This window comes from Cyphomyrmex costatus, unplaced genomic scaffold (assembly GCF_001594065.2).
Source record: "Cyphomyrmex costatus isolate MS0001 unplaced genomic scaffold, Ccosl1.0 scaffold6, whole genome shotgun sequence".
Taxonomy (NCBI): Eukaryota; Metazoa; Arthropoda; class Insecta; order Hymenoptera; family Formicidae; genus Cyphomyrmex; species Cyphomyrmex costatus.
In genome coordinates this window covers 40,131-54,305 of record NW_017280155.1, presented here as the reverse complement: position 1 = coordinate 54,305, position 14,175 = coordinate 40,131, and the positions used below count along the sequence as shown (strand labels likewise).

The window sequence follows — 14,175 nt, the reverse complement described above, 5'->3', positions numbered from 1 at the left end:
CGTTTGACACGCTCATCTACCTACGATCGGTCAGCATGCACCAACCGTGTGTGCCCATCCTGTAAAAATCACGGCTCGTCGGTGTGATATCAGGATTCAATATTTGTGTCACGCGATGCGAGGGAAGTCGGCTCGTTAAATAAGTAACTTGTCGACAATGCCGCACGTAAAACGAGCGACTCATAGCCGCTTATAGTTCTGTGTCCATATAGTTCTGGGCGTAATAGACTCTTGAAGAGAATTATTATAAAATCATGAAGGAACTGTCTTTGCGTGCATCGCTATAGCCTTTTCCACTATATACTTTTATTAAGGCAGCTGTGTCGGATCGCGGTGTAGTGAGGAGTAATGAGCTCACTGCGCTATATATCTCGCCCCGTGCGAACGCACGTAAATGCGGGCATAAACTCAATTGTCTACACCCACCTTCGCGGTCCGTTGACCGTCTTCTCGCAGTCGTTCCGGCGAGAGTTTCGCGTTGCCCTCGTTTTCATCAGCGCGATTAATGCGCGATCCAAACTCTTATATATATCTACATAACTGACAGACAGAGACCGCGCGCAGTTCTCGGTCCTTGAAAGCGACGCGCGAACAATCGCGGTCGTTTCTTTCTGCACTCTCTGCAGTTCTAAGACATCGTGTCTTTCCTATTAAAGTTTCATTTCTATTATTGGTGACTATAAATATGATTTGCGATCTGATTTCTACCGCAACCTCGAAGCGCTTAATCGGAATTTTCCTTATCGTTGTCACGGCCGATCGAAGAGTTCGATAAATGTCGCACACGACATGCACAACTTCCGCGCGATTAAACTGGCCTATAGCGATGAGTTCTCTATATAAACTGACTAGTGTGTCCTCGTTTCGATTAATTTGCTCGATTTGTCACGCGACGATAAAGCCGATCAGGAAAAAAAATCGTCCGAAGCATTATTTCAACTATTCCATTTATTCCGAATTATTCAGCCTTCCCGGACAATTTCAGCAGATGTTACCGAAATAGTAACGTATCGATCGTCTGCGATCGAAATATGTGTGCAAGAGATACGAGTCGCGTTTTGATAAAACTGAATCTCTCGGTTTTATCGACGGTTCACCGGTTCACCGGCGAGAGAGAATCCAACGGCTTAACCTGTCAGCTTACTCATTGTTCGGTCGCGCCGATTAATGAAACGGTAGCTCGACGGTACGAGCGGTAAAGGGAAACAAAAAGATAATGGTGAGGCGTTTATTGGCTATCATTGGACACCATTGGATGCATGCGCTTGCTCTCCCGATTACGAAAATGTTCCATTAGTCTCGAGCCGAACCTAAAACAGATGTATCCAAGCATAATTATCAGCTGGCGTCTGGTTATCGGCGTTCATCGATCGGTACAACACGCCTTTATTCTATTCAATTGCATCGCATTTGATTATATTTCATTTCATACGTCATCGCGATCTTTCAAACATTACATTTGTCTTCAGACAAAGAATTATAATTTTCGGTAAAAAATATTGTTAGTCATAGTTGAAAAATTCAAAAGCAGATGTTACTTGTGACTTTAATATTTATTGGGTATAAAAAAATGCATGTTGACGGAATATTTCTGTAAAGTGCATCTCACTCTTCTAATTAACTGTAAAAAAGTAAAATAGATTGTTTATTTGCTAAGAATAAAATTTTGATTTCGCCTTTAATTTAAATAAAAATTTATTTTAGTGGAATAAATATTATATTCACTCAAGTCTTTTTCTCAGTGCAGGTAACTCATTATATTGTTAGAATGCGTTGATTATTTTACATGAAAGAGAGTTTTTTAATGCGTCAAACAATGTGGCGAAGAGAGACGGTCGTTTATCTCAATTTGAGATGAATAATATGGAAAAGTGTGTGTTCGATCTTGTGACATTTTGAGGAGGCTCAATTCGTGATGATCTCGTTTCACCAGAGTGTGTCCCCGTTTTAGCAATCGGGATTATACATCGGAATTAACCGCGCGCGTTAATTATTACGACACTGACATCGTTCTCGATGTCGTGACTGAATGGACGTGATTTGACTGATTGCAGGCGTAGCAGCATGGTATGGTATCAGTGACTGAGAACTCCCCCGAAACATGAAGAAGCATCCTTACATCCTCGCGTGCGTCCTACTCCTGCTGCCTCTCTCATTGGGCCTCAGTCTGCAAGAGGACGACCTGGTTTTTGACGATGTCGGTGAAGACAACGACAATGACAACGTACCCGTTGGCTCCGTCCTGATAAATCATCATTCGTCTCACGGCCGATCCGATCGTTACGAGCACGGATCTCGTGATGGTAGGAGGCACGGCTCTCGGGTCGAAAGGGCATGGGGCGTGCCGGACTCCGTCGTCCCGGTCGGCCACATCTTCAGGATGAAAATACCGCGGCAAGCTTTTTCGGGAAGCGTGGATTTTTATGAGGTAAGTTCGGCGACGCGACTTATTCTTCGACCGCGAACGTGACCGGAAGACCATCTCTCTACTCGACTTCTGCACTACTACGAGTCCCTGATGAGAAAAATATCCGTCCTACGTTACTCGAATTTTAAATTAAATTAAATCTCCAAAGTGGGCTTCCGCAAAGATTCTCGTATCAATTCTGAAACTTTATATAAGGCTTGATTTTTGATTTTCTAGTTAACTTGTGACTTAACTTGATAATATAATAATTGTATTTTTCTATACCTACAATTAATTGCTAAACTAACGGTTTTGCAGTAGTATCTTTAAATATTACTCATCAAATCATTAGTTCAATGATAGAAGAATGCAATTTTTACATTATTATGAAGTTTAACCGCAAATTAATCAGAAAATTAAAACCCGAGCCTAAAAAAAGAATCACCTTTAACTAGAGAATACGGCATTCTTTCACTAGATACGTATAGCGCTAATAAATTGTGTTAGCGAATTACACACGAACGCGTCTGTGTCTCATAGAAAGATCTTTTTGTACGAGGAGGAAGAAAAAATCTCAAGTATTTGTATTCATTGTTCGTCCGAGATAAAAACTACGATTTAGACTACTTGAGAACGTCCTTCTTTCGTATTTGTCGAGCCTCATAGCGCCGTCAACGATGCCCGCCGCTGCTTGAATGCTATTGATTTGCTTGTCCTCACATCTGTCATTTTCTTCCCTCTCTGCCGACTCGACATCTCTCGTTGAATCCATATTTGCGATTCAATTTACTCCCCGCCGTCTCCTTGGCGAATCTCATCGCCGGAAATCCTTCTTAGGTTGAATGGCCCTAGTCTTCCCTTTGTCCTCGAAATTATTCGGGCAACGGGACACGCTCTTTCCATTCGTGCGAAGACTATTCAAAAGTTTGCATGATACCTCGACGCAAAGACTGCCACGAATAATTATCCTCTCGAGAGGAACAGCAGCGGGGGAATATGGTTTTCACACGCTAAAAACGCATTAGGTTCACGAGACCGCAGATCGCGATCGTTTACCGCAATGGATGCACTGGGACGACGCCGTCTTCACTCTCTTGGGCGTGCCGTCAAAGAAGGACATGGGCAATTATCACCTGAGCGTCACGGCTGTCGGCAAGCACCATGACACCGCCAAGGATCAATTCGTCGTGCAAGTTATACCTGAGAAGCTAGAGGAACTCAAGCATAAGGACGGCAAGGTGAGTTATGTCGATAAACGTTAACTCAGCGTAACGAGAATGCGAACAACGAACCAGCGAGAGGATCGTTAGCTGCGAAAACGTATCGTTGGCAACGTTTCAAGTTTCTTATCCAAGTCGAACAACAGGTCCCCGCTGTAGGTACGTGCCTTCCATTTACTAATGATTAATAGAACTTAAAGATAAAAAGGCGTATACAAAAGGGTGAACTTTTGGTGAACGCGTTCCATGGGTACGTTTAATCTGTCAGCGAAAAGCGTTACTGCGTGCAGACCTTGATAAAGAGCAAAATAAAATAACGTTTGAAAAACTGAAAAAATATCTACTTCTCCGGATGATATATATGTATAATATTTTTCAACTCGTAATTTAGTCGCGAACGATAAAATTTGTGTTTGATGAATTTATAGAGGAATCCCAAGCCATGCGTGATATAAATCCGTCAGAGCGGCGCGGTCGCCCATTGCAATCGCATCGTTGCGTTTAAATGTCGTAAAGACATTACTCGTCGCGGACTTTAACTGATTGACGCCAATTGATGTCGCTACGTGCATAACGCGTCCTCTCTCGTGCAGTTACACATACCGCGATTGCAAGGCGACCTCGATCTTTTTGAAATTTCGCATGTTGGTATTCGTAAGTTGGTGGAAAGTTGGCGGAAAGTTGGCGGAAAGTTGGCGACTGATGTGAAATAGTGCGATCCTAATTGCAGACGCATTGCGACGACGGAGAGGACCAGACGATCCTCACAATTCTGCTGGATGCGCGGATGGACCAACTGTCGCCTACCATTAGGGTGAATGCCATCGAAAATCTCGCCGGATTTCTGGGAATGCACACGGTATTGATTCTACCATTTGAAATTAATCGTTAAATTCTCCTTGCGTTCCTTCGAGACATAATCTGTACTTTAGAGAGATTGAGAAAAATCATATTTATTATTTTTTAAAAAGTGATTACAAAAATTATTCAATTGGTTGTTTTATTGAAAGTCTTTTGTTTTCCTTAAGAATCTATAAGATTTTCATTTTTACGTTCTTTAGAGCGCATTCTCGATGCATTCCCAAAGTATCAAGGATGTCACTGCACTGGATTCCTCCGTCATTTTTACCGGACCCGGGAATGTTAGGCATCACAAAAACAAAGAGAGTCATTTAACTACCATTCAATGGCAGGTGAGATTCGAAATTAATTTTTTAACGGTTATTTGATATGTGCAACGATATTTAACTACGACATATTTTACACAATTTGTTGTTGTTATTTTTTACAATATCTCATTTTTTGAAATCTCACCGATTAAGAGACAAATCGGTTACATCTATGTGCGTTCGTAGGTTGGCTGCGACGGTCACTTATGGAAACATCAAACAGAGTTGGTGAAACAATTACGTGAGCAGGCGAAGGACGGTACTCTAGCAGAAGTTCTGCAGCTTCCTGTGCTGTCGTGGCGTGTCAGAACGGACTTGAACTCCTTCCTGAGAAACAGACGAGAAACTGGTTCCGGCGATTACGGCGATTCGGACGATTATGGCGGTTACGATGACGACTACGATGGTGATTATGACGAGGAGAACGAGGAAGATGATAACGATGATAACCTCGGCGTATCGCCGACTTACGTACCAGACTCGAAACATCCGCACCGGCATCATCACGGCGAGGAGACGATCGGTTGGAAGGTGAGTTGCTATAGTAAGAGTGACTTGCCACAATCATATTGTTTTTAATGAATATTGAAATAAATATGAGATGTGCAGAAATAAACGCAATGATTGAATATTTTTAATCCATATACGTTATTCCTTTCAGGGCGAAGACATCGATGGGCAAGAGATAATACCGAGAATGAGTCAAAGTGAATTGGAAAATAAAACTACAACTACAGTAAGTGTCTTGTGGAATCAAACACGATTGATTTCCTTTGATGAACGTTTATATTCGAGATACCATGACTCTACTCCGGTTCGACATTAAGATTTTTGCACTCCTCATTCGCCATTTGCCATACCGCTTGCGGGGAAACCGATGCGCTTTAAAAGTTTAGAATAGCTACTGGGTATTGTGTATTTTAACGCTGGCCTCTATTTCGTTTTCGCAAACTGTATACTCCGTGTCCGTGCATACGTGCGTTCAAAAGTGTGCTGTACAGATTGCGTCGCGAAAATCTATCCGCAGACGAAAGCCTGATACTTGGTCTCTACTTGTACAACTTGTTGGTCCCTTCAAACGTAACTAACCACTCGTATTTCGTGCCATACATCGCATCTACTAACGATTTCGCAGACAAGAACCACTGAACTTACTACATCATCACCATCAACAACTACAACTACCTCCACCACTACGACGACAACTACCACTCAAGCCACGCCAACGACCGTAACCTCTACTAGTAGCACTACAACGACCATCACATCGGCTGATATAACAGCAACAGCTAGTATCTCCACCGCTGTAGCTCCATCGATAGAATCTCCGCGATCAGAGACTACGGATGAAGAATCGTCGACGGAGAAAACGAAACCCGTGGAACCCGCCGAACCCGTTACCGTTTTACCAACTATTCCTTCGGACATTACTACGACTCCTCCTCCTGCAACCACTTTGCCGCCTTTTAGCACATCGGCCACCCAGACTAGTGTCTTCGACAAAATCGAGACGGAGATCGTCGGTATTACTAATGTTACGACGGAAGAGGTAATGCTTACGTGCTTTAACGCTTCTCTCATTTGTATAATAGTTCACGCCGCTATACACACCAACTTCCTCGCGCTGTAGCGTGCCAGTTTGTCGCTTCGCTGAGACAAATTGTTATCGTCTTAATATATCGTCTATTATCAATGGCGGGTTAATAGCAGCTTAAATATTCTACCGTTATTATGCAAATTTCTCACATCGATATAATTACTACTCCACTCTTCTCAACGCAGTAATTCGTCATGCATTTTGATATGCAATCTTTTCTCGCCTAGTCGGAACAAACTACGACTTCCATGAAAGAACCAACTACTGTACCAACATTCATCGTCACGGACGTTAAAACCACTACCACCACTCCTTCACCTGCAGTCATAACGAATGTTAGCGCTTCTACTATTATACCTGTAATCGTAACGAATGAGACAACTACGATGCCATCAACATCGGATCTTCGCACAACGATATCGAGCACAACACCGTCCACTACTAGCACGACCATAAGCACCACAAGCACGACTACGACAACTACAACTACCGCGGCACCTACAACCACCACAACAACGACAACAGCTCGAATTACTACGGAGAGTATCGAGTATGGTCAAGCCAACTTCCCACCGAGACGCGATAGGAGATTAAAGAAAATACCAGTGACTGCCGGTAAACCATTGAGTTATGTCATTCCGGCCGACACCTTCACCGATTTGGAAGATGGTAACACGAGGAGCCTAAAGTTGAGTTTGTACTGGCAAGGTGTGCCACTCAAAACAACACACTGGCTTCAATTCAATCATCATACTCAGGAAGTTTATGGATTGTAAGTTTATACAACGTTTCTTATATTTATTTCTTAGACAAAGCAGAACATGTTTTATTCTACAAATTCTCTATCCACAGACCTCTCGAGAATGACATATCTACCTGGAATTATGAACTGGTTGCTATGGATAGAGAAGGTGCCAACGTTACTGACAGTCTCGATATTCATGTTCAACAACATAAGCTGAGTCGTAGCGTCAATCACGAATTTAGCATTTACTTGAAAATCGATAAACGAATCGAATTTCCAACAGATGTCGATTGGGAACTCGAGGTGTGTATATATCATATACATATAATACGTATAAATGGCTACAACTTGATCCTACTGTATCTTCTAAATTCTATTGTAATAACTATTTTTGTTTTAATCGTCTTTCGATTATAGGTAATCCGAAGCTTGGCTGAACTTTATGGAGACAGAGACACCCAGCATATCACAGTTCGTTCCATCGATATCAATACTGATCGTGAACAAGCCATTTTCATATGGACTAATGATAGTCTTCCAAGAAGTAGCGAGTGTCCGAGAGAACATATAAACAGATTATTGCGCGTAAGCACGCACAATTGCTATCATCTCTTTCTTTTAGAATAAATTACACAGATTTAAACAAAATGGTATGTATGTGTTATTATAGGTACTCATCGACAGTGATGGAGATCCATCAGCTTCTCTAAAAGCAGTTCTTGCTCCAGAAATCAGGGTAAAGCGTGTCGTGTTTCAAGGTATTGGACAATGCGAAGATATGAATCGTCCCGAGATACCAAAAGTCTCTACCGAAGAGCCGAAAGTGAATTTCCCGCCGGTACCGAGGAATCAAGTTGATCATGTTAATGCGACAGTTGGCCAATTACTCGTGTTTAAAGTGCCAGAAGTATGTGTTTCATTAATTTTTATCAATGCCAACAATGTGGATAATTGTCTATATTTTTTATAGGATACATTCTTTGATGCTGAGGATGGATCGTCACGAAATATGAAGATGTCACTTTTAACTATCGATCGAAGACCTATTCCATCTTACGAGTGGCTGCAGTTTGACAGCAAGAATCAAGAATTTTACGGCGTGCCAATGATTACCGACATTGGCCGTAAAGAATATCAGTTAGTTGTCGTCGATAAAGAAGGTAAAAGGGGATATATATTCTATTTTATAAAATTGAAAACATTTATAACGATTGAATAATTAACAATTGATATTTCCTAGGTGCGAGTGCCACAGATGGATTGGTCGTTGTCGTTCATTCAGCACCTCCCATGGCACACACGGTAGAATTCTCGATGACGCTAGATATTTCTTACGATTCTTTTGCGCATTCTGCACTTCAGAAGCGTAATTTTATCGAGAAACTGCGTGATCTCTACGGGGACAGAGACACGAACGCTATCTTGCTGCACAACATCTCAAACGGCAGTACCGTCATCACATGGCACAACAGAACTCTACCTACGTCGTATTGTGCCCACGACGAAGTCAACAGGCTGCGATCCGTGCTTGTGAAGAGCGATAACGATCGACGCTCCGTAACAGACGAGGTGTTGGACGTGATGGGTTTGAAATTCCCGGTGAAGCAGATCACGGTGATTCCCATGGGAATCTGCCTTGGTGAATTAACGGGTGTTCACTCGCCGGATAGCCACGTGCCACCAGTGGACGATTCGACATCCGTTGGCGCGTTCCATGATGATTATCTTCTCACCTTTGTCCTGCCAGCGATCATTATCGCCGCTATGCTTATTCTGGCGGGAATAATCGCATGCGTGCTACACAAGCGAAGACGTAGTGGAAAGATGAGCGTCAGTGAACAAGATGACGAGCGGCAGAGTTTCCGGAACAAAGGAATTCCCGTGATTTTCCAGGACGAGCTGGAAGAGAAACCTGATCCTGGTAACGATTATTTAACAATAAATTAGTGGAAAATTTGACAATATATATATATATATATCTGTCTCTCACTGACACTTTGCGTGATTTTAGGCAATAAGTCACCCGTAATTCTGAAGGAAGAAAAACCACCTCTTCCACCGCCCGAGTATCAGAAAACCGAGGACGGCGCTGATGTGCCGATGTTGCCTAAGGAGAACTCCGAGGAACCGTACCAACCACCGCCGCCATTCGCCACGAACCGTGACACCAATCGACAAAATCGTCCCAAACCTACTCCAACGTACAGGAAACCACCTCCCTACGTGCCTCCCTAACAAAATACGGTACACTCGCCTACGCGAAAATATATGCTAGCAATGCTCGGAGACTCACCGATACACAAGCAAAACCAAATTAATTATAAAAAGCAATCACGAATTGGCGACGATGACGATCGTGGGACTCTGAACGTTTATAGCGACGTTTAAACGAAAGCCCTTCTCCATTCACCCGGTATGAGACAATATACTGCTTTGCAAAGCGTGAATGGAAGACTCTTCCGCGAGAACATTCTCCGAATTTACGCGCGTTTTTACTTATTTTATATATGTATCAACAACGGCACATCTCACCATCGATTTTACGAAAAAAAAAAAAAAGAAAAAAATATTCCTTAGTCGATATTCGCGAGATCGACATACACTCTCTTAATCATCTATATTTCACGCGAAAGAAAAAGGAAAGATTTTCTAGGGAGTATGGGAATACAAATCACGTGTTGCCTTTCGTAAAGAATTCAATTGTAGGGAAGGATCCACTGCTCCGAACTTGATACGCGAATTTAGTTTAGATCGTTGTAGAACCGAGACAGCGATAGGAAATAAACGTACTTTATTCGACTTTGTAGATTCGAGACAGCAACGATACTCATAAATATTTCAATAATCAGTGCCATTTATTAAGCAATAAGGGTATTCGATTGTGAATAACAATCGTACGTATAATTAATACGGTTCTACGGATTTATCGCAATTACTGTATACAGAGAGTCTCCAGGTATCAAGAACGACGGATTTAACGAAATAATTATATTACGCACCTACAACGTATATCACTGCCAGAACGACAAATGCATAGTGTGTTGCCAAGCGAGAAAGTTTCGAGATATATACAGGGTGCGTCAGCTAAATCCGAACAAATAGTTTATTAAAATGTCATTTTATTCAGAAAAAACTTGAACATATACAACAATTTTTTTTGTACATCACTCGAGGGATCCTTTCTGAGTTCTATCACTCAATATAACTTCCATTTGCTGCAATCACTGCCTCGATCCTTTGCCTAAGATACAAGCTCTTTTTAACAGCTTCTTATCTAAATTCATGAATGCTGCTTCAATAGCGGCTTGAAGGATTGGGGTGCTTGTTAGACACTCTTTCAATAGCGCTCCAAACGAAATAATCTAGAGGGTTTAAATCTAAACTATTTTGAGACGTCAGAATTCCTTGGACCAAAATACGTCTACGTTGTCAGAAAACTAATTTTGCACTAAATGGCTTGTGAGCTGGTGTGCCGTCTTGTCGAAAACTGTGCGGCCTTCCAGAGGCCGTAGTTTCCATCCATGGCTTCTCTACAGTCCTCAGAATCCGGAGGTAAACTTCCTTCGTGATGACTTTTCCTTAAAAAAGAAAAATAAGGCGACATAATGTCACTTTCATTGGAGATGACACTAAGGACGTATACATTAGCCGGAAGCTTTGTCTTGATTATTATGGGGACATCCCCAAGATGTAAACGGGCGACCACGGGTATCCGAATAATTTCGGTCGGCGAACGTCCGGCGCGAAGCGCTTCAATTATCGCCGCTCTTCGGTTGCACTTGATCTCATTAACTCATTTTGAGATTATACTATACATTTCATACTTGCCCGTGTACCAACAGTCATCTACTACCAAAGTCACATATAACAGAAACTTTAAATTTTATTTTGTTCGGATTTAGCTGACGCACCCTGTTTATGTATATAATATTATATATTCTAATTTCTTTTCTAAACTCTCCATTTAGGATAATTCGTGGCGAGATAAATGAAACGGAATTAAGTGTCACTTAAACTAGCTTGCTTGGCGACTGCTTAGTTAAGGAGAAAATATCAGAGAATTGAAACGTTTTTTGAGACATTTAAAGGAACGATTATGATACATGCAACGCCATTGCAAAGTGACAGCAAATGCTTCCATTGGCACAGTAGGCCATGCAGATAACTTATCTAAGATAAAAAAAACTAATTATAGGTAATATATACAAATATAAATATATATATATAAATATGTATATTAATACCTATTTGCCGTTCGATAGACGTCAGTCTGCAGTTATTTAGACAATTTAAATACTGCCAGACCAATCAAGTTGTTTAGCATTTACTTTTTGCTACGAAGGAGACCCACTGTTTGTTTCACGCACAATCCGACGCTTTGCAATTTTTATGACTTAACAGCCGTAATATTTTTTTATTTCTCAGATCCGCGAATTGTTCACGAATGCGTACGAGTGAGTTGGCATCGAAGGCTTAGCTCAGGATGAAAATAAAAATAAAAAACGTGTTGCGCTACACAGCGACGGGACTATTTAATTTAGATTTTTATATAGTTACCAAGCCAAAAAATAATTAATATTTAAAAAGGAGCGGAAGAGGTAAAGTAATACGTAGGTTGTTCTGAAAATTTCCGCAAGATGGCATTAGACGTCGTGTTACATTAAAATTGTTAATATGCTAACTTTATTTTGTTTTTTAATAACACTTTTTTTTTTTTCGAGAGAGAAAATGAATTTATCACGAGAACATTTCCGCGCGATTTTGCGGAAACTTTCGAAGCAACCCTAGTAAGGATAAAAAAAAAAAAAAAAAAAACACTAAGAAACGTGACTCGCACTCTTTAGGGCGCATTTCTTTACAATGATTTTTGTAATTTTTTAACTGCCGTATTGCGAAATGCACACACGATACACACACATATACGTGCACGTACTCATTTTATTCGGTGCGACGAAAGAGTGCGGGATATGGTACGGGTACGTACGCAATCGTTTCTTTGATACCTCGATAGTTTCCTGATATTTTTGAAAAGGAAATACGAGAAATGAGTAAAAAAAAAAAAAAGAAAAGGAAATTTCATATGCGTTCTGAATTTTCGAAGAGCTGTACACGCCGTTCATCGTCAGGACGACGTGCGGAGCGACGAGTTCACGGACGCGCCTATATATTGGTGTGAATGCTGACGATTAATACGTATGTAAGATAATAACGAGGATGTTTCGTATGTGCAAGCTATCACGATATAATATTATGACTAATTCGTGTCTTTGTATAACGTAGAGGATTTAAGTACATGGTAAGGGAAGTGATGCGCGACTCGCGCGAAGATTCTTCATTTTTCCTCGCGAATGTATGAAAACTGGTCAAACTTATCTATCGCTTGTAGAGACCGCATAGTCTCGACCGCCTTGTGAAAAACCGCTCGAGAAAGATCATCGGCCGCAGTCGCGTGTCAAAGACTTTCCTTCGCGGATATACCCTCTTCATCGTCTTGTTTATCGCAGAATTTTATGAAAGAGATAATAGAGATTGCGATTGTCGCCCGTACGCGATTGCTTTCATATCGTGAACCAATAAGTGTAAGTATGTTTTCTTATTATTTTTATAATGTACGAATAAAGATCTTCTGTGTTAAATTTTACGCTAAGACTTGAATGCAACGCAATCCCACTTGCTGTCGCAAGGTAGGATTATCTTTAGGATTGTGATGTTCCTTTGTGCGCGATCCTCGTTGGAAGAATAAATATAAATCTGCGCCCGTGGAGAGGACGTTAAAGCACCGACGTCCGTATCTTTGCTAAATCAAAATCGCTTCGGACTCGCTGGAGTCCTATTTATTATTTCAGGCGAGATCCTCACAAAGTAATAATATGCGCGGCTAACGGCGGAAAAGTAACGTAGCGGTATTTGAATGGATATGGTAAATCAAGAGTTTGCGATGCGTCACAAACGGAAGGAGCATCCGTTTGTGATCTGCGGTAAACAAGCACAAGTCCATATCACGCTTCTAATCATATCATCGCTCTGGTCGTTGCGTATCCCCTAAGCGCTCTGCAACTTGTGTTACTGTGAAAATGATGGTAATGTATAAAAATAGGGCGCGTGTACGATATTTATATAAGATAGAGACAACATGTGGATGAACTTTCCTCTAGGAGAGTTAAAGAAAGGAAAACTTCACAAATAGCATACTTGCTTGCGGCGACTTTTCTGGCCTGTGTGAGAATGGATCGAAAGTATAGTATTTTATAATTGCGTGTGTATAAAAGAGGGGATTGCTGTTTACGACTGTGACTTTCGGCCGCTTTCTGAAAGAAAATCGGGCTAACGTGGGACGGGCACGACGTGAAAAAGTTCCATATTACATTACATTACAAAGAAAAGAATTATCTCGCTTATACGAAAACGTGTTGTATACATAGCTATATACGTATACACGCATTTATGTTATTCTGTTTCGGATTATGCTTTAGATACTGATCTGCAATTTATGCGAATTTAATTCTCTTATTTGAAGAGAAAGAGAAATATCATACACGAAGGTATTTTAAAGCATCACTCGAAATGAAATAGCGTAATTGTACAATATATATACATAATATACACCTAAAAATATCATATCGACGGGAATTTTCAGATTATTTTTATTCGCGCTGCGAAAACTTCGATATCAGAAAATATTTGCGTTGATATATTCGCGGATGGGTCGGAACATTTTTCGTACAAACGGGTTTCTCCGTTGACGGTTTAACGAAACCATCGAGATTTATCTTCTAAGTTTTTCGCTAAGTGACATATCTCGAGGGAGAGGAAATGGAACAACCAAAATCCACGAAGAGATACAAAGTATCAGACCGAGCCTGCGCCCCGAGATGGATCGCGTGCGATTATCTTGGGACCATCTAATGGTACGCTCGATAATAATCAATGGAAAAAAAAATTATGTCGAATTAATGATATACATATACAGATATCTCTCCGAGACTAGTATACTGACAAAGAAACACGTGTAAAGTTAAGAGTTAATAAAACCATTT

General features: G+C 41.1%; 1 protein-coding gene across 4 annotated transcripts in view; it reads left to right on the top strand.

The window, feature by feature from the left end:
• Window positions 1-11,926, top strand: part of LOC108779464 (dystroglycan) — a 69,251-nt gene extending 57,325 nt beyond the window's left edge. For 3 of the 4 annotated variants that reach the window (XM_018546903.1, XM_018546904.1, XM_018546902.1), the window contains exons 2-15: window positions 2,055-2,428; window positions 3,433-3,645; window positions 4,358-4,486; window positions 4,689-4,820; window positions 4,983-5,327; window positions 5,458-5,532; window positions 5,932-6,345; window positions 6,621-7,165; window positions 7,246-7,441; window positions 7,556-7,723; window positions 7,809-8,045; window positions 8,109-8,298; window positions 8,379-9,059; window positions 9,150-11,926. In XM_018546903.1, the coding sequence (XP_018402405.1) occupies window positions 2,102-2,428; window positions 3,433-3,645; window positions 4,358-4,486; window positions 4,689-4,820; window positions 4,983-5,327; window positions 5,458-5,532; window positions 5,932-6,345; window positions 6,621-7,165; window positions 7,246-7,441; window positions 7,556-7,723; window positions 7,809-8,045; window positions 8,109-8,298; window positions 8,379-9,059; window positions 9,150-9,373 (3,876 nt within the window). In that variant the 5' untranslated portion in view covers window positions 2,055-2,101 and the 3' untranslated portion in view covers window positions 9,374-11,926. The remainder of the gene's footprint in view (window positions 1-2,054; window positions 2,429-3,432; window positions 3,646-4,357; window positions 4,487-4,688; window positions 4,821-4,982; window positions 5,328-5,457; window positions 5,533-5,931; window positions 6,346-6,620; window positions 7,166-7,245; window positions 7,442-7,555; window positions 7,724-7,808; window positions 8,046-8,108; window positions 8,299-8,378; window positions 9,060-9,149) is intronic. The other variant, XM_018546905.1, reaches the window with a different exon arrangement.
• The last annotated feature ends 2,249 nt before the right edge of the window (window positions 11,927-14,175 follow it).